General features: G+C 41.4%; 1 protein-coding gene across 1 annotated transcript in view; it reads left to right on the top strand.

Moving 5' to 3' along the window:
• Nucleotides 1-19,387: 19,387 nt before the first annotated feature.
• The window catches only part of col2a1a (collagen, type II, alpha 1a), a gene marked incomplete at both ends in the record, with an annotated part of 63,607 nt that continues 62,130 nt past the window's right edge, over nt 19,388-20,864 (top strand). The window contains one exon of the mRNA XM_080733285.1: nt 19,388-19,481. Within this exon, the coding sequence (XP_080589411.1) occupies nt 19,388-19,481 (94 nt within the window). The remainder of the gene's footprint in view (nt 19,482-20,864) is intronic.

Below are 20,864 nucleotides of genomic sequence, written 5' to 3'. Positions count from 1 at the left end.
GTCAATGAATGGTCTATTTTCAAACTGTTTTCATATATAAAGCGCACCTGACTATAAGGCGCACATAATAGACGCTTATGCATCCAACAGATGGAGCTGTACTAAAGGGAATGTCAATGTCAATGAATGATCCATATATAAGGCGCACTGGACTATAAGGCGCACTGTAGTTTTTTGAGAAAATTAAAGGCTTTTAAGTGCGCCTTATAGTCCGGAAAATACGGTATATGGAATCTATGAGCAGGTTGTGGGGGGGTCCCTGCTTCATCTCTCTCTCAGCTAAGGGGTCCTTCCCCTAAAAACATTGAAGACCCCTGCTTTAGATGATTAGACACCGTTGAGTCTCGTCTAAACGCAGAGTAAAAAGTGAGAACGCAAGGAATCTCTTCCGTAGTGGAGTGGACTAAACGTGGGCTCAGAGTGGACTGGGCCCAAAGCAACACAGAGTAGCTGTGTTCCTGCTTTCTGGGAAGGCCTGTCAGGTCACACTGTACTGTAGAGCAGTGGTTCTCAACCTTTTCAGGCCACGACTCCCAAAATAATCATATTTGAACTGGGAAGATTTGAAGAATTACATTTTGTATAACTCGGTGATAGCAGAAAATAGCAGATCTACAGATCTACAACACCAAGCAACGTGAGTCGTTGTGAGCATGTAGATCGTCTATTTTCACAATTTCTGCCTCTAATATTTGACAATTTGTCATTTTAGAGGTATTAAGAAGGCCTTTAATTATCACTTCAACTTTATGTTGGTTTGTTTACTGTTGAGTGAGAAAACAAAGTTGCACATTAAGCCAATCAATCATTTGGCCACGGACCCCCATCTCAAAATATTTAGTGCCAGGGACCCCCAAGAAGCAAAATCTGAGTTACAAATGTTCGCTTGAAAAATAAATATATTCAAAGATTTGCACACATTTTCACGACTTTTCAAAAATGGTAGATCTACAAGCTTGTATATCTGCTATTTTTCAATAGCTAAAGTATAAAATAATGAAGGCCCCTCCACCTTGGGCCCTGGTAACTACAGTCCCACTCCCATTGACATATTCTTTTTATATTTTAATTATATATTTTTAGAGGCATATCATGTGGTCTACCTGCACAGTGCACACCCTTGGTGATCTACTGGTAGATCACCATCTACCTTTTGGGAACCCCTGATCTAGAGCATTGAGCATGCAGTGAAATATTGAAACCCTTTTTTGTTTTCATTTTGAATTGTCATTGCATACAGTTCATGAATATAAAGAATCGATCTCAAAATATTACTACATTACACAAGTGCTCCCAAAAGCCTTATTAGACAATTTTTACGTGAAATATCCCTTTAAACCCCTTTAAACACTTAGAAAACTTGTACTTGGTCTGCTCTTCTTTTTTTCCTACACCAAACCTTTTGCCGTAAATTGCCGATTTACAAGTTCACACGTGTGAGGGCGTTGTAGATCTGCTATTTTTGGCGAATGTTTCCCTCAGTATAGGGATACTAGGGTTCAAGTGGTTAATGCCACCCTAGGGGTCCCGGACCCCCTGTTGAAGACCCCTGTCCTATGGCTATACGTAGCAGTTATCCCAGGCATCCACTGGGGGGAGTTTTTTCACCGACACACCTTGGGTCTAAATTAAATCAAGAAATATTCTCTAAGGCAGGGGTCTTCAACAGGGGGTCCGGGACCCCTAGGGGGTCCTCAGAGTTACTACAGAGGGTCCTCCAAATCTTTGTGTGATAGACACTTTTTTTCCCCCTTTTTTATATTAACCACTTGAACCCAAGTGTCCATATTCTGAGAACTTTAGCCAAAAATAGCAGATCAACAAGCTCACAACGCCTCGCGCTGCGAGGCATTGTGAGCGTGTAGATCGGCTATTTTTGGCAAAGGTTTGGTGTAGAGGGGAAAAAGAGCACACCAGATGACAGAGTACAGCAACTTGCAATGGGCCTGGTGTACAAGATACACTACACCACTATGATACCCAAGTACCTGTCAAAATACTTTATAAACATTAAGGATGTCCATAATTACAACACCAGAGGCAGCGCCACAGATCACTTTCAACCCAGAGTCAAAACCAACAAAGGGTCAAACTCTTTTTTCTGCTATACCACCAAAATGTGGAAAGCCTTACCGAAGGTCATAAAGGAGTGTGGATCACTAGCATCCTTTAAAATTGCCCTGAAAAACCACTTACAGGCAGCAGCCGTTCGCAACTGGTAAAAAAAACTAACCTAGCCCAACCCTACCCTCCCCTGCCCCTTCTTTGTATATACTGTTTGTTTAGACTTACTGTCTTCTTTTTTGTTTTTATTTACATATCTACTGCATAGTACTTTGTTCTATTTGTCTGTCATTCAATGTTATATGAGATACTTCAATGGTTTCCAGTGGAAATAAGCTTAGTCTTTTCATGGATCTCCTTTTAGTAGACCTTGTACCAGTGAACTGTACCGTCATGAAACTGTACCTTTTCCTATGCAAACTTCTAATAAAGTCTTCAATCAATCAATCAATCAATCAAGTACAGAGTGAAAGGTCAAGTTTATTAGGTATTGACGGTTCAAGTGGTTGATTATCTGAAAACACAAATTTACATGAATTCAAAATATATTGATGTTTATGCTGTCAAACGATGAAACTACATGGAATCTATGAACAGGTTGTGGGGGTCCTTGCTTCATCTCTATCTCAACTAAGGGGCCCTTCGCCTGAAAATGTTGAAGACCCCTACTCTAAGGTTTTCCTCCAAAGGTGATTTGAGTTACTGTAGTTCCTGCCTTAAAACACACGTTAGTTGTACCTTTACACAACGTGAATCGCTCTGTCATTCTTCAGACTCCTTGTCATCTTCTTAAGCACAAACCAGAGTTATACCTTTTGCCTTATTTACATTTTGTCGTGGGTCGCTGCGTCGCGCACCACATATCAACCCAGTTTAGACAGATCGGCTATTTTCGCGAAAACTAAGCATAAATCTCCCTTTCTTCTTCTTCTTAGCACCCAGGGGTGAGCCGTCACCGTTGGGTGCTGCAGACATCACTGTGTGACTCTAACGCTTTCTGTGTGGGGATGAACTGGACGGACGGACGGACGGCAGAGCAGGCCAACACTGTGCCCAAAACCTAGACACCCTCTAGACCCCTGGAGCCTCGTACCGTCCCAACGAAACCCCCTCCCTCTCTCTCTCTCTCTCTCTCTCTCTCTCTCTCGTCACCATCTCTTCCCATTCCCCCCGACCCCCCCTTCCCCTTCCCACCCTTCCAGTGGCGTCAGTTCAGAAAAAGCTAAGGTATGGCAACATGACTGGTGTCGCGCGTGCAAGACACCAGTCATGTTGCCATACCTTAGCAACAAGGCATGATACATTCATTTTAAGAAGTACATTTTATTTTTTCCCCCGGGTTTCTACGGTTTCTTGGGCTGGATATGGCAGCCTGGAACGGTTGTTCAAGTGCAGCTAAACTTGGCATTGGTTAGTAAACGTGCCACAATTAACAATAATGCATTGCACCTGTGCAGCTGACCTGCGGAACCTGGGAATATAGCATTCTGTCAAGATGGGGAGAATATAATTATAATACCTTGTTAAAGTGACCATTATGTTAATTTGTAGTTATTTTACTGTAATTTAACAACATAATAACCAGCACAGATAGGGGAGGCTCTCTCCATTCCGACATGTCGCCACTCCGAAATTGACTTCTTATTGTCGGAGTGGCGACACTCCCATGGGCCTAAGGTTTAGGGTTAGGGTTAGAGATAGGGTTAGTGTCGGAATGGAGACATGTCGGAAAGGAGACATGTCGGAGTGGAGAGATGCACTCCACAGATAGACAAAGAGACATTCATGGATTTATATATAAAAGTAACTTTTATTTTCCCCCCTGGACCCAGGGTATGGCAGCTGCGTACCCCTGCCATACCCAATTGACGCCCCTGTACCCCTCCACACCCTTCCTCCTCACCCCTCCACCCAGCGGGGTGGTGGTGGTGGTGGTGGTGGTGGTGGTGGGCTATCCCTTCCCTTCCCTTCCCTTCCTTGCTGCCCCCATGCCTGCCATCTCACAGCATTCCGAGGGTCCTGTGCTGTGCTGAGCACACAGAGGCCTATTGTGTGGCTCTGTTCTGTCCAGTGGGAGATGGTTGGGAGGAAGCTAGCAGGCTCCTCTACTACACATACTAGGGCATTCACCAACTATTCAAATGTTCGAATATTCGAATATCAAAGTCACTATTCGACGTTGTTCACCGAAGTTGAACAACTATTCGAATACTTTGAGGTCGAATAATTCGAATACTAAAAATCACTATTCGTGAATGCCCTAACTATACTACATACCCTGTCTAAAACACTGGTTCACAAACATTTTTAGCTCCAGAGCCATAAGAGAGTTTGCCTGGGACACGAACTATAGTGAAAATAGCAGATCTACAAGCTCACAATGCGTCGCTTCGCGCCGCGAGACACAAATACACGAAACATGGAGAGAGAGTATTGGAAAGTGGCATGTAGCACATGGTCTGGCTAGCTAGGATCTAATCCAGGGGTCTTCAACGTTTTCAGGCCAAGGACCCCATAGTTGAGAGAGAGATGAAGCAGGGACCCCCACAACCTGGTCATAGATTCCATATAGTTTCATTGTTTGACAGCACAATCATCAGTGTATTTTGGATTCATGTCAATGTGTGTTTTCAGATATTTAACCACTTGAACTGTCAATACTTTAATAAACCTGACCTTTCACTCTGTACTTGGTCTGCTCCTTTTCCCCTCTACACCAAACCTCTTTGCCAAAAATAGCCGATCGACAAGCTCACAGCGCCTCGCAGCTTGTAGATCTGCTATTTTTGTCTAAAGTTCTCACCGAATATGGACACTAGGGTTCAAGTGGTTATTATAAAAAAGAAAGAAAAATAATCCTCCAAATCTTTGAGTGATAGTTCCTATCACTCAAAGATTTGGAGGACCCCCTGTAGTAACTCTGAGGACCCCCTAGGGGTCCCTGACCCCCTGTTGAAGACCCCTAATCTAATCTAATCTGACCTTGTGTTGGGGTGGTGGGGGTTGATCAGACCTTGTGGTCAGTGGGTGTTATTCCTTTTTTTAGTGTTTGTTAAGTTAAATGTATTGCTCTAGTGCACTTTGAGAGCAACATTAAAGGACAACTTTAGTTTTTTACAACAAGAGTTCATATTTTAGATTGTAATTATATAAAGAATATAAACGATGAGTGTTAAAAAAAATTCATTTACTTCTTTCTATTGTTTTAGAGATTCTTATTTCAGTGGTTGGGGGCATGCGTACAAGTGGCTAAATATGTCATTTTACACAGAATAAGCCCATTCCCAAGATACAACGCAACCTTTCATGGTCTGATGTGACTTATGGGGGCTAGAAGTGTTACTGTAAATAGCAATAAAGAAACTGCTGGCTTATTGTGTCTAAAAAGGTATATTTAGCCACTTGTACGCATACCCCCATGCGTACGCATGCCCCACATTTTAGCACGTTAAACACAATAAAAAAAATAGAACGAAGCAAATGAAAACATTTTACACTCACTTTTTCTTTTCTCTAATTACAATCTAAAATATGAACCCTTGTTGTAAAAAAAACAAAGTTGTCCTTTAAGAAGATAGATGTTAAGAAGAGTCCTGATCGATCCCTTAGTCTGAGACCGAGTCAAGACAGCGTAAAATCATGACAGAGTCAATGAAAATTAGGACTTGAGAGTTTTATATTGTAGACTGGGGCTCCAGAGATAGACACATGGGGGTCCTTGGTCAAATACACATAAACCGGGCGTCCTGTTTGAGAGTCACTATTATAAAGTACATGTTGTGATGCAGCAGATCATATTCTAACATCAAACATGGAGTCAGGATGTATTTTAGCTCCTCCACTTCCTCCTCGGTTGTTTCTCTTGGAGACGCGCCATGGGTCACATGGTCGGCTGATTTGCAAACTCTGTACATCAGGGGTCTTCAACGTTTTCAAGCCAAGGACTCCTTAGTTGAGAGAGAGATGAAGCAGGGACCCCTTAGTTGAGAGAGAGATGAAGCAGGGACCCCTTAGTTGAGAGAGAGATGAAGCAGGGACCCCTTAGTTGAGAGAGAGATGAAGCAGGGACCCCTTAGTTGAGAGAGAGATGAAGCAGGGAGACCCCTTAGTTGAGAGAGAGAGAGATGAAGCAGGGACCCCTTAGTTGAGAGAGAGATGAAGCAGGGACCCCTTAGTTGAGAGAGATGAAGCAGGGACCCCCACAACCTGTTCATAGATTCCATATTGTTTCATTGTTTGACAGCACAATCATCAGTGTATTTTGGATTCATGTCAATTGTACTTAGTCTGCTCTTTTTCCCCTCTACACCAAACCTATTTGCCGAAAATAGCCGATCTACAAGCTCACAACGCCTCGCAGCGCGAGGTTTTGTGAGCTTGTAGATCTGCTATTTTTGGCTAAAGTTCTCAGAATATGGACGTTAGGGTTGAAGTGGTTAATAAAGAAAAAAACAATTTTCTATCACCCAAAGATTTGGAGGACCCCCTGTAGTAACACTGAGGACCCCCTAGGGGTCCTGGACCCCCTGTTGAAGACCCCTGCTGTACACATAATCATAAGCTTCTGCTTCCTCCTTATGATCTCTGGTGAATGGCTCATAAATGGATCCCCAAATTAGTCTTCAATATAAATCCATTTAGACCTGCATCTGTGTCACTCTTAACCGTTAGTTTATGCTTTAACTAGTGAAAAATAGCAGATCTACAAGCTTGCAGCGTGGCACTCGGTGGCACCCTGAGTTGCACTGTAGGCCAGTGGTTTTCAAAGTGGGTGACGGGGCACCCTGGGGTGCCGTGACGGCAGTCCAGGGGTGCTGCGAGATCATTTGATAATATTTGGAATCTATTTGGACACTTCAAAAAGTACAAAGTTATTTTCATTCAGTTCTAACCAAAATGGATATTATCTCAACATTTTCCTCGCAACATAATCACCAAAATATCGTCACTGTCGGGCAGAAACCTCGTATCTCCAAGTTTCAAATGTGTACGTCTTTTGGTAAAGCAAAGCCCTGCTTCATCATACAAGACTGTCGCACAAAACTAGTGAAAACAGCCGATCTACAAGCATTTGTGTGCTTGTAGATCTGCTGTTTACACTAGTTTAGTACATTTTATAGATGATAAATACAAAACGAACACTTTTGGACATACAAGGTTTCCACCCGACAACGACGATATGCTGTAAATATAAGGTGCTGGGAGTGAAAATTATAATGTCTGACTGGATCGCTCCTTGAATGGATTAATTGGACAGATGACAGACCCTGGACGTAGCTCAGTCAGGTACACGTCTTCCATTAGAGGACACTGGCATGAGTGCCTCTTTAGCCCCAGTGGGGCTCGGTGAACATTGACAATATGAGTGCCTCTTGTAGCTCCGGTGTGGGCTTGGTGAATGTACTCTTTTTTTATTTTTATTTTATTATCTTTGTAATGTTTGTCTCTACCTGTGGGCCCTGAGCCTGTAATAAAGTTTATATATATAATGTAGGGGTGCCTCGGATTCAAAAATATTCATGGGGTGCCCTGAGACAAAACAGTTTGTGAACACCTGCTGTAGGCTACTTTGTGCCTTCTTTTTCAGTCTACACCAAATCTCTTCACAAACAAATCTGATGCTGGCATTCAAGTATAACTTTATCTTCAGTTTGTCCTAGGTTTTCTCGTGGCATATAGGGAAAAGTACTGCATTATATTTACATAGCGTAATATGACATAAATGCAAGGTGCTTTAAAAGAGTAGTTCACCCCCAAAATGATTTTTTTTCTATTGATTAGTCACGCCATGGAGACTAGAGTTCAATAATATATTTAGGTTTTTGTCACATTCCTAAGACAAAAATTTGATTTGAGTAAATTTACCCCCATTGATTCCGGATGGGGAACCGTTTCGAAACGGGTCCCCATCCGGAACGAATGGGGGTACATTTATTGTTATCACATTTTTGTCTTAGGAATAGCAGATATAGCAGATCTTGTTGCGAGGCGTTGTGAGCATGTAGATCTGCTATTTTCACAATTTCTGGCTCTGATATTTGACAAAATGGCCAATGTTTAATCTGTCATAATAGAGGTATTAAAAAGTCCTTAAATTGTCACTTTATAAATGTGCAGATACCCTCTATACACTTAAACTTTATGTTGTTTTTTTAACTGTTGAGTGAGAAAACAATGTTGCACGTTGAGTTAATCATCTGGGGACCCCCCAAAATAATTTGGGGACCCCAACCCACAGGTTGAGAACCACTGCCATAGGAGAGAGAACAGGTCAATCAAAAATAACAGTTATTCTGCATTCTCTAATTGTGTAGACTCCTGGTAAATTAGGTAATGCAGATATTAATGTATTTGAGAGTTAAAGATCTATAAGGGTCCATTTGGTTACCAACTCTCTACATCATTTAGCTGGGGACCACCTGGAACCCCCTCAAGGACCACGGGTGGTCCCCGGACCACTGGTTGAGAACCACTGTCATAGGATATCACATATAAGCTGAGGCATGGACCCCCCCCCCCCCCCCCCCCCACCCCATCCCACCCTGTGTGTAGAGTTAATTAACCCTGTGTGTGCTGGCTGGTATTGGTTCAGCTGGGTTGCTGCTGTAGTGTACATTCCTGGTGGTTTGTGAGGGGGAGGGGGGGGGGGGATCATCAGTGTTGGTTCAGCTCTAACAGAGACCCCTGCGCACACGTTTGACCAAAGACCAACTCATTGTTGTCTCTGACAGCAGATGTCCTGACCCTAAACCACCCTGACCCCAGCTAGCCCACGAGTAAGTTTTCATACAATTGTAGTGGAGTACAAAAGTACAATATTTGCCTCTGAGATGTAGTGGAGAAGAAGTAAAAGTATTAAAAACACTCCAGTAAATAAAAAGACCTCAAAAGTGTACATACTGTAAGTACAGTACGTATATCAGCAATTTGAACACACAAGATGTGTGTCAAAAATAAGGAACAAAATGTGTTCATGTTAATGTTGTGCATCATGCACATTATCAGCGCTTCTGTTGACTGTACGGCAAAAGCATTTGGAGATTCTGTGAGTCAAGCAAACATAACTTTCTTTTTTTTTCTTTTTTGTAGACTAGACCCATAGCTACTGTATGTTAATGTTAAGCTTCCCTGTATACAGTAGATAGATAGAAAGTGTCAGTGTCAAGCTGTGATGTCAGCCATGGTTACAATCAGTGCCAAAGAAAAGTGACAACAGCGTCAACAGTGCAATCAGTACAACAACCCTAACCCTGAAGAGTCATTAGAGCTCAGAGTCCTTAAAGGGATCCCTGGCTAATACGACAAATATGCCTTAATACATTATAATTGTCCTCTATAACTACAATGTAAAATTAAAAACACCTCAATTATTTTATTATTGAGTGAAAGATTAGCTATTTCTAGAAGAAATACAATATTTAAGGTGTTTTTAATTTTACTTTGTAGTTATAGAGGACAATTATAATGTATTAAAGGACCAGGTCACCTCTGGGACAACCAGATCTTATTTTATTGTTGTGTTGGACACGATCAACACAATCCTGAATAATCTTTTGTGTTCAATCTGTGTTTTTAGATATGTTAGTATTTCAGCATGCTACAACTGGTCATATGATGCATTTTGCATCATATGACCAGTTGTAGCATGCTGAAATCGGCTGAAATACTAAAATATCTAAACACACAGATTGAACAGAATGAACACAAAAAATAACTCAGGATTGTGTTGATCGTGTCCCACACAACAATAAAATAAGATCTGGTTGTCCCAGAGGTGAACTGGTCCTTTAAGGCATATTTGTCGTATTAGCCAGGGATCCCTTTAAGTACAACTATCTATTATTTAGTTATAAGATAGTTGACCTGGCAGAGTGACCAACGTGTGTCTCTTTGTAAATCGTAACGGCACAACGGACATGCCAAATATCATAGTATCATTTTATAGCTCTGCAGAGATGAAACTCAAATGTTTCATCAAAGTGTGTGCTGTGAGTCAAGTCCATTCCTCATACTACTTTGATAATATTTGGAATTTATCCATATCACTTCAGTTTAACAACTTAGACTTAGTAAAACAGACCTGAGTTGCACTGTCCTTGGTGCGTTCTTTTTTTATTTTTTTTTAATCAACACCAAATCTCTTCGGCTTAAATAACACATCTACAAGGGGAATGTTCCAGAATAGGGATGCTGTCGTTCAAGTATGTTACTGTACACATCAAGTATAAGTTATTTTCAATCTGGCCTATAATATAAACAGAGAGATACAGTAAGTTCTCCTCGTGACATTTTTAGGCGGAAAGAATTACTTCTAACCAGTCCTGTGCCCGGGGGTGTGCGATGAGGCATTGAATGTAGGAGTCTCAGAAGTAATGTTGGAGAACCCAGACCGCTGCCCGTTGGGCAGAACAGTCACCATCCATGTCCAGTTGTACCCGTTGTATCCGTCTGTGATGTCAGTTGGACTTTGTCACCATGGTGGTGACACTGTTTAGTATCAGTGATGTTTAGTTTAGTTTAGTTAGTTTATTAGCACATCATAGAAAACATGTAACATTATATACATGGGAACAAAATACAGTGCGAGGAAAGGAAGAAGCCATCAGGCTTATTTGGAATCCTTCCCTTATTGGAAGAGATAATAAAATTACAGATTTAAAAGTTCAATAACAATACGGTAAAATACCACAAAAGGGGCAGCTGTGCAATGAAGAGATAACACAGAAACTGCACAAAAGAACAAAAGAAAAGAGAAAAAGAAAAAAGAACATTAACTCTCCTACTGCCAGATTATTTATTTATTTATTGGGTCTGGTGCCATCAAAAAGCGGCTTACCTTTGCGACGTTATAGTAGATAGACAGACAGACATTTATTTATTTTTTTTTATTTTTTTTGGTTGTGCAATAGTGCACTTTGGTCTGCCAGGCAGCAGAGGGCGGCGTCATGCGAGAATGAATGTGAATTTGCCTGTTATGTGTTGAAGAAGAAGAAGACCAGTCACTGGCCACAGAGCCTTACAGCCAGAGGAAATCAACAAGGAAGTGAATTGTTCTCCGTTGATCTAACGCATAATGGATTTTTTACACCATCACCGCGGAAAATGTGTTTACAGTAGACGGCCGCGCGACCCCTCATCAGCTTACAGTCATCAGACGAACGAACCGAACGAGCGCCGTATTGGCGGAGAGGTCTTGCGAAATCGGGCGAACGTGAACGTTCAAAGCGTTGGGAGAGTTAAGAAAACACATCAGTGAACTAAATCATATTGACTACAGTTAGGAGGACGAAATAAGATATAGCTTTAGATGTTTTTTTGAATACTGGCAAGGATATTGATAACTTCAGTGAAGCATCTAGACAGTTCCACAAATGAGGGCCTCTAAATTTGATAAATGATTGATGTTTTGAAGAACGACAAAAAGGTAAATCAAAATCATCCCTTTGCCTTGTGGGGTAGGAGTGAATGTCAGAAGTTAACTGAAAAAAATTATGAAAAGAAGATGGAATGTCTTGTTTGCATTTTTTAAATTTAAACATAAACAAACAGGTTTGTAGAATATTTACTTTGTCAATAGGCAATAATGAATCTTTAATGAAGAGAGGAGCAGATGGCTCATATCTATTTGACTGAGAAATCATTCTCACAAACCTTTTTTGAATGATCAGAATTTGTGTTAAGAATGATGGACATGTTGCAGCCCAAACAATAATCTGCATGTCAGCATGCAGACAGACGGTCAGACGCCGGACAGCGGACGGACAGACATTCAGTAAATGAATAGTCAGATATGACATAAATGTAAGGTGCTATAAAGTGTCAATGTAATTCAGAGTGCTGTGGATGAAAATGTTATTTACAGGGGTGATCTCAGCCCAAAAAGTTTGAGAAAATATTTTTCTAAATATGTTGTTATGGCAGTCATCAAACATAACCACATTAGAATGATTCATAGAAACGCAAAGAATAATCTTGAACAATCTTGTTATTGTGGCACAAGAATGGTGTTTGGTGACCCCAACCGCTAACCTTCAATGAACAGTGCAACTATTGCAGGGATGTCAAACTCAAAAACACAGTGGGCCAACATTTTAAAAATGGTACAAGTTGAGGGCCGGAATGGTTCAGTGTTTATTCAAACGCGGGCTTGCGGTCACAGGCCCTCGATACATGCCAATGCACTAGCAGTGCATTGTGGGACTTGTAGTATTATGTGTAGCAGAGTGACTAACTGCCTCAGCCTGATGGTATCAAAAGTCTAATATCTCCCCCAGTCCATAGGGATATCCCTTTGGTCTGGTGGTTAAGATGTTTGACTTTCATGTGGGAGACCTTGGTTCGAATCCCAGGCATTGCATGTGCAATATACCAGTTGACCAGTTCTAATAGTAATTAAATATCATCCCGCGGGCCGAAGATAATTCATTCACAGGCCCCCGGGCCTTGAGTTTGACATAATGTGAAATATAGCCACTCTTAAAATCTCACAACTGACATCACATTTCCATGTGCTGTGAGCTTGTAGGTCTGATCTTCTGCTGTTTAGAAACAGCCCTCCCCATCAGGCCTGTCACAATTATTAGCTACATAATCATCAAATCACAATTATCTTACATGATCGCAATTATTTTGTCATAATCATCATAATCGTTGAAAGATGTTATCAAACATTTTATAAAATACTGGAAATGGCAGATCTACAAACTCACAACATGTCACGATGAGACACGGTGTGAGCTTGTAGATTGCTTTTTTAAAGTATGAATTTGGCAAATGTGTAATTTATTTTATATTTAGGTTATGTGTCATATCTGCCATGTGCAACTTCTTCTTCTGCTCTCCCTCTGCCACGCCTGGGGAGACAACGGACTGACCTCATGCTTCCTTCAATGCATGAGTAGTCCAGGTTGTTTCTTTTCACCTGACAGGGGGGATTTCCCCGGGATGGACGTAGCGCGTGGAAGGAACACGTTATTCCAACCAGTTCCTTTCCCCTCCACCAAGCGCCCCGGCTGGCCAGGGGGAGGCATTATTGAGACCAGGATTACTGCATGTTTTTGTGAGGGTATCAACCCTAGGAGACACAGGGAGAACATGCAAACTCCACACAGAAAGGCCCTTTCGCCAACCCCACCTAGGGTGTGGGCGCTGATGACGTGGAGGGAGAAATACGCCCCCAACGCCCACAGCGTCCCCCGGCGGGAATCAAACCCAGGACCTTCTAGCTGTGAGGCGAAGTGCTAACCACTGCGCCACCGTGCCCCCTGCCATGTGCAACTTCAAAGCCTACAAGCCAAACAGAAATGTAATTGTCAACGACAAAAACATGATTAAATCGTTAATCACAATGAATCGTCATGTAAAATGTCATAATCGTGACAACCGTCCCTACTCCCCATTCATGTCTGTTCTCTTCTGCCGAACAAAAACTGCTGACCAACCCAGAAGTGTTCTGGGCTCAGTTTGTTGCTTCTTGGAGTTGAGCAGGAAAAAAAGATCAGTTTGTTGCTTCTTGGAGTTGAGCAGGAAAAAAGGCTTCAAAAAGCTTCTTTCCTGAACGTGTGAAGGAATGAGGGAGCTCTGTGGAAGGTCGTGACCTCTGGAATGACTGTGGCTCGCCTCTCGCTGCATGACAAAGATCTGCTTTCATCTCTGGTCTCACCTGTCCTGCGCTTCTATTTTCTATTCTGTTCTATTCGACCATACAGACATCACACAGAGTAGCAAGACCACAATGTAGAAATACTAATTCAAAGTCAAATGTATTTAACATTTTTGCTTTAGTAACAAGTGAAACACATTAAAACAGACCTGAGTTGCACTGTACTTTGTCAGTGCATTCTTCGTCAGTCTACACTACCGTATACCAAATCTCATTCACCAAAAGTAGCAGCTCCACAAGCTCACAACGTGTCTAAGTATCTGTTTACAATAGACTTGGTGGTTTTAATAGTGTATTGATCTCCTGCTTCAAATGAAGTCCGTCTTACCATTTGAATTCTCTCCATTCAAGTCATTGGGAAAAAATATGTATGCCCATACATGGATATCCCTGATGTCATCGATACCAGTAAGACTCCCTAAATCGGGAGATAAACGACCGTCAGGTCGCATACACAAACTTTAGAAGGCAATGGTAGCCAATCAGGAGGGAATATGGGAAATGGGACAGATGCATTTTGATGACATGACTGTAGAGATACAGTGTACCACTTTGTGTGATTTTAGGGCAAAACATTTAGGAGCAGTGTCCAAAAATGTGTCTTGCAAGAATCGGCCTTATGGTGGCGCTAGAAGAGGGACATATGAGAAATGAGTGGGTGGAGGTTGTGGTTTGGCAGCCAAGGAGTGTTTGTGCAAAGTTTGGCATGGATCGGGGCAACGGTGGCGGAGATATGAGTAGGGGAAAAGTGTGGCGTGTGACGTGACGTGACGTGACGTGACAGACTGACAGACAGACAGCCGGTGGAGGTTTTGATAGTAACTGCGACCCGACGGTCGCAATTAAGCCTCAATAGACATACTGTAGGCCCAGTAGACTGGAGCTAACATGCAGTAGGATGTCATTGGTAGGCAGGTTTGTGATCGAGCGGTCCACAGCCCTCCTGTGAGGCACAGAGTGAATACAAGCATTGGACTGGAGATACCACAGTGGTTCTCAAACCCTTTCATGTCAAGGACCCCCATTTGAGATCCCCCTGGAACTCCCTCAAGGACCCTTGGGGGTCCCCAGAAACCACTTTAAGAAGTTATGGCCTATATTTCCAAATAATAATCTCATAATTCGCAAAAGTTTGGTGCCCAGCGGTTATTTGCCATACTTGTTTTACATCCATTTGAATTGCGTCGATGTACAAACCGGTGTCAGACCCCCATATTTGGTGCCCGGCGGCTATTTGCCCCCAGGCGATTATTTGTAAATATATGGTAGACATAAGTTATACCAGTGTTTCTCAACCTTTTTTCTGCATAGGCACACTTTTCATGTCCCAAGAATCCATGGGCACACCAACATAATACGGGGGTGTAAATATCGCCACTGTCGGGAAGAAATCTTGTATGTTCAAGTTTGCATATGTGTACGTTTCCTCGCAAAGTAAAGCCCTGCTTCATCATACAAGGCTGTCGTGAAAACAGCCGATCTATAAGCACACAACACCTCAGCGTTGTGTGCTTGTAGATCGGCTGTTTAAATCATTTTTTAAATGATAAATACAATAGGCCTACTGGCTTTCAAGCAGTTTCAAGGGGCACACTTGACCCTTCTCAGGGGCACACCAAAGGTCCCCAGGCACAGTGGTTGAGAAACACTGAGTTATACTATCTTTATAACGAGCATTAGTGAGCAGCAGTTGTATGAAGACAGGGTTGAAGACGGGTCATGTTGTCCTGTCATGTTTATTCTCCCAATGAACTGCTTCTCACAGCACTGTGTCGTCTTCCTAGCTTGTTCCTGTCTAAACACAGTAAACAGAGACACAGCTGCATCTGAGATGCCATAATAGCTCAGTCATATTTTAGTTACAGTATCTACTTAAGGATTTGAGTCAAATAAATCTACAGTTCATTTTGTCGGGCCTTGATGGCGTTGTAATGGCTGATTTTATTACATTTCCGATCTACAAGCTCACAGCTGTGTCTCCCTGCTATATGCTATTCTCAGAGGACACCATCCAGTGGCGTCAGTTCAGCCAAAGCTAGGGTATGGCAAAGTTTTTTACCCAGGTTTCTACGGTTTCTTGGGCTGGAAATGGCAGGCTGGTTCAAGTGCAGCTAAACTTGGCATGTTAGTAAACGTGCCACAAATTCCACAATTAACAATAATGAATTGCACCTGTGCAGCTGACCTGCAGAACCTGGGAATATACCATTTTGTCAAGATGGGGAGAATAAAAGTGTGGAGAATATCATTATAATACCTTGTTAAAGTGACCATTTTGTTAAATTTAGCATTTGTAGTTATTTTACTGTAATTTAACAACATAATAACCAACACAGATAGACAAAGAGACATTCAATTCATGGATTTATATTTAAAAGTAACTGGACCCAGGGTATGGCAGCTGCATACCCCTGCCATACCCAATTGACGCCCCTGACCCCATCACCATTACTGATTCCCCAGCGCGGCACGGCTGCAGCTCACCGCTCCAAGAGAGAGATTGGTCAAAGGCAGAGAACACATTTCAAATCACATCAAAGTGTCTGACTGATAGATAAATTATTATTAACACCCGGGTGTTTGGTGTTGTGCTCTGAAAAGGTGTCTTTCAGTTCTACTGGATCTCTTTGTTGACGAAATTGTCAACATATTTAGTCAACATCATAGCTTAGTTTTTATTTAATTTTTGTCAGTGAAAAAAGGGAGTCGACAAACATTTTTTGTCATCATTTTACTGTTATTTCTCTAACAGTTAATTTGTGGCCATCCTCATCCAACCATCACCACTACCTTCACTAGATGTCAGAGTTTGTCACATAATGCAGTGGTTGTCAAATTGGGGTGCAGGGGACCTCCGGGGGTCCTTGAGGGGGTTCCAGGGGGTCCCCAGCACCATGGGGAACAGTTCAGACTGTTTAAAGTCACAAAGGAAGCTGAAAAGCTTAAGCTCTGCTTAAGCTATTTATTCTTGTTCAGCTATTTCGAAAATAGCCGATCTACAAGCTCACAACCCCAGAGTTTGAGCACCGTCCCCATTGTTGATCCGTTCCATAATCCATCCCTGGTTCAATGGATATGCTAAACTACCTTCATTAGTCTCTCATTGTAGTTGCATCACTTTAAATCTTCCCTGGTATAAATGTTAATTGTTAGTTTATTGGTACATTGGTATAGTACATATATGATTTCAGTTGACTAAATCTACAGTTGATTTTGACATTTCTGCAGATTATTATTACAAAACATACATAAACCACTTCAGCCCTCCTATACACATTTGATACATTCGATTGAAAGTAGCCGATCTACAAGCTCACAATGTGTAGTATGGGCTTAATAGCCCATACTAACCACCCATTTCCCACTGTAAATACAGATTATTTCTTTTTCTTCTTTCTTTTCTTTTTCTTCTTCATGACTATTTAAATTAGTTTATTTTGCTATTGATGTTATCCTCTGCATAGTACTGTGTTCTATCTGTCTGTCTGTCTTTCAATGTTATATGAGATACATAAAGTATTGTGTTCTATCTGTCTGTCTTTCAATGTTATATGAGATACATAAAGTACTGAGTTCTATTCAATGTTGTATGAGATACATAAAGTATTGTGTTCTATCTGTCTGTCTTTCAATGTTATATGAGATACATAAAGCACTGTGTTCTATTCAATGTTATATGAGATACATAAAGTATTGTGTTCTATCTGTCTGTCTTTCAATGTTAGATGAGATACATAAAGTACTGTGTTCTATCTGTCTGTCTTTCAATGTTATATGAGATACATAAAGTACTGTGTTCTGTCTGTCTGTCTTTCAATGTTATATGAGATACATAAAGTACTGTGTTCTATCTGTCTGTCTTTCAATGTTATATGAGATACATAAAGTACTGTGTTCTGTCTGTCTGTCTTTCAATGTTATATGAGATACATAAAGTACTGTGTTCTATCCGTCTGTCTGTCAATGTTATATGAGATACATAAAGTACTGTGCTCTATCCGTCTGTCTGTCAATGTTATATGAGATACATAAAGTACTGTGTTCTGTCTGTCTTTCAATGTTATATGAGATACATAAAGTACTGTGTTCTGTCTGTCTTTCAATGTTATATGAGATACATAAAGTACTGTGTTCTGTCTGTCTTTCAATGTTATATGAGATACATAAAGTACTGTGCTCTATCCGTCTGTCTGTCAATGTTATATGAGATACATAAAGTACTGTGTTCTGTCTGTCTTTCAATGTTATATGAGATACATAAAGTACTGTATTCTATCTGTCTGTCTTTCAATGTTATATGAGATACATAAAGTACTGTGTTCTATCTGTCTGTCTTTCAATGTTATATGAGATACATAAAGTACTGTGTTCTATCTGTCTGTCTTTCAATGTTAGATGAGATACATAAAGTACTGTGTTCTATTCAATGTTATATGAGATACATAAAGTACTGTGTTCTATCTGTCTGTCTTTCAATGTTATATGAGATACATAAAGTACTGTGTTCTATCCGTCTGTCTGTCAATGTTATATGAGATACATAAAGTACTGTGTTCTATTCAATGTTATATGAGATACATAAAGTACTGTGTTCTATCTGTCTGTCTTTCAATGTTAGATGAGATACATAAAGTACTGTGTTCTATTCAATGTTATATGAGATACATAAAGTACTGTATTCTATCTGTCTGTCTTTCAATGTTATATGAGATACATAAAGTACTGTGTTCTATCTGTCTGTCTTTCAATGTTATATGAGATACATAAAGTACTGTGTTCTATCTGTCTGTCTTTCAATGTTAGATGAGATACATAAAGTACTGTGTTCTATTCAATGTTATATGAGATACATAAAGTACTGTGTTCTATCTGTCTGTCTTTCAATGTTATATGAGATACATAAAGTACTGTGTTCTATCTGTCTGTCTTTCAATGTTATATGAGATACATAAAGTACTGTGTTCTATCCGTCTGTCTGTCAATGTTATATGAGATACACAAAGGTTTCCTGTGAAATAAGCTGAAGAGCTTACTAGGATCTCCTTTTAGTAGACCTTGTACCAGTGAACTGTACCATCATGAAACTGTACTTTTTCCTATGCAAACTATCCTACTGATAAAGTCTTCAATCAATCAAACCACCACCACTGCTGCGTCTTTTTTTGGGTAAGCGAGGCCTTACAGGTCACGGGAGGAAGGGTCCTGGGACAGAACAGTGGGTGGGTGAAGGGTGGAGGGTGGGTGTTATGAGAGGAGGAGGAGGAGGGCCACAGGATGGGGATCAGGTTCGGGTTTCACCCTCCTCCGGTGGGGGGTCCGAAGGGGGCCGTCCTGCTTGCAGGTTCTGAATATACAGAAGGACCATAGGAGGCAGGCTGGACATAAAACCGCGCTGCTTTGCCCTGACGCGGTGGGTGCAGAGAGTGCTGGTCAGTTTGGGGGCCCCGCGTTTTAAAAGGATTCCGCTAAAAAGATTTCACTTGGACTGCATGGTTCTATCAAGACTCTGACACCGTCTGGGGAAGAAGGACCACCTCTCCACCTCCACCTCCACCTCCACCTCCCACTGCCTGCCACTGCAACAACAAACCAACTGCTAACTGAGCCTCACTCAGTTTGATTCCTGCACCCCAAGGCCCTGTGCATGTCTAACGTTTAGACATGTTCAGCTTTGTGGATTCAAGGACTGTCCTGCTACTCCTGGCCGGCCAGGTGCTTTTACTAGGAGTGGTCAGAAGTCAGGAGGAAGATGACCGTAAGTTCAACACACGCTAATAATAATTACTCTACGATTTTATTTTATCACTATCATCAAAAAAAAGGAAAAGGTCTGGTGGATTTGTTTCTTTTGTTTACCAGTTTAATTGTATTTGTTTAACCCTTCAGTAGAATAGCGGAACAATAGACAGACAGGCAGTGGCATTGGTGTAAAAATACAAAGGAAATGGATTTGCCTTGTCTTCTTTAATTGTTTTATTCTTACGAGGCAACATCATCTCCATTTAGGCAACATTATTATTGCCCACCCACTGCTGGGTCAATGTTTTGTTACGGTGGCCTCTTGTTAACTAAAGGCTACGGTATTATTATTTCATGCATTCAAAACAAAAACTAAAAAGATCTTAATGATTATAACGATAAGAAGGTACAGAGGGCAGGTTGTTGTTTGGGAGGACAGAACAGGGGGTCCCTGGTCCCTGAGAGGACAGCAGCAGGGGTCCCTGAGAGGACAGATCGGGGGTCCCTGGTGGTCCCCTGACAGCAGGGGTCAGGCTGTCAGGGTGCGTCTGTAAGGAATGGAGCACCAGGTCCTCAGGTGAACAAGCATCCTTTTGTTCACCTGCTGCTGCTGCTGCTGCTTCGTCTGGCTCTGCTTTCCTGCTGCTTGTTTTGAAACTTCTGTCCTTAATCTTAAGCCCACTGACGGTCTGTTAAAAAATAGCAGATCTACAAGCTCGCAGCGCGGCACTCGGTGCCGCGCTGTGAGCTTGTATATCTGCTATTTTTCACTGGTTAAAGCATTCAATAATTCTAGGCCTAAATGGGTTAAAGGACAAATCTTTATGGATTGTGTGGTGCAAGAAGAAACCAGAGAACGAGCCACTTTATAAAGCCTTTAGTTTATACGTAGTAGACGTCCCTCAGGGCTCTGTACAAGGCCCTCTCCTGTTTTGCCTCGACGGCGCTGAAAATATCTTCGGTGGCATTTAGCCACAATCTACTTTGATTGATTGAAGATTGATTGAATTTGATTGATTGATTGAAGACTTTATTAGAAGTTTGCATAGGAAAAGGTACAGTTTCATGACGGTACAGTTCACTGGTACAAGGTCTACTAAAAGGAGATCCATGAAAAGACTAAGCTTATTTCCACTGGAAACCATTGAAGTATCTCATATAACATTGAATGACAGACAAATAGAACACAGTACTATGCAGTAGATATGTAAAGAAAAACAAAATAGAAGACAGTAAGTCAAAACAAACAGTATATACAAAGAAGGGGCAGGGGAGGGTAGGGTTGAAGACTTTATTAGAAGAAGTTTGCATAGGAAAAGGTACAGTTTCATGGCGGTACAGTTCACTGGTACAAGGTCTACTAAAAGGAGATCCTTGAAAAGACTAAGCTCACACAACG

The sequence above is a fragment of the Nannobrachium achirus genome, assembly GCF_963921795.1.
Source record: "Nannobrachium achirus genome assembly, chromosome: 9".
Classification (NCBI taxonomy): domain Eukaryota; kingdom Metazoa; phylum Chordata; class Actinopteri; order Myctophiformes; family Myctophidae; genus Nannobrachium; species Nannobrachium achirus.
The sequence above is the reverse complement of the archived record's forward strand: the minus strand, read 5'-3'. Positions and strand labels throughout refer to the sequence as shown.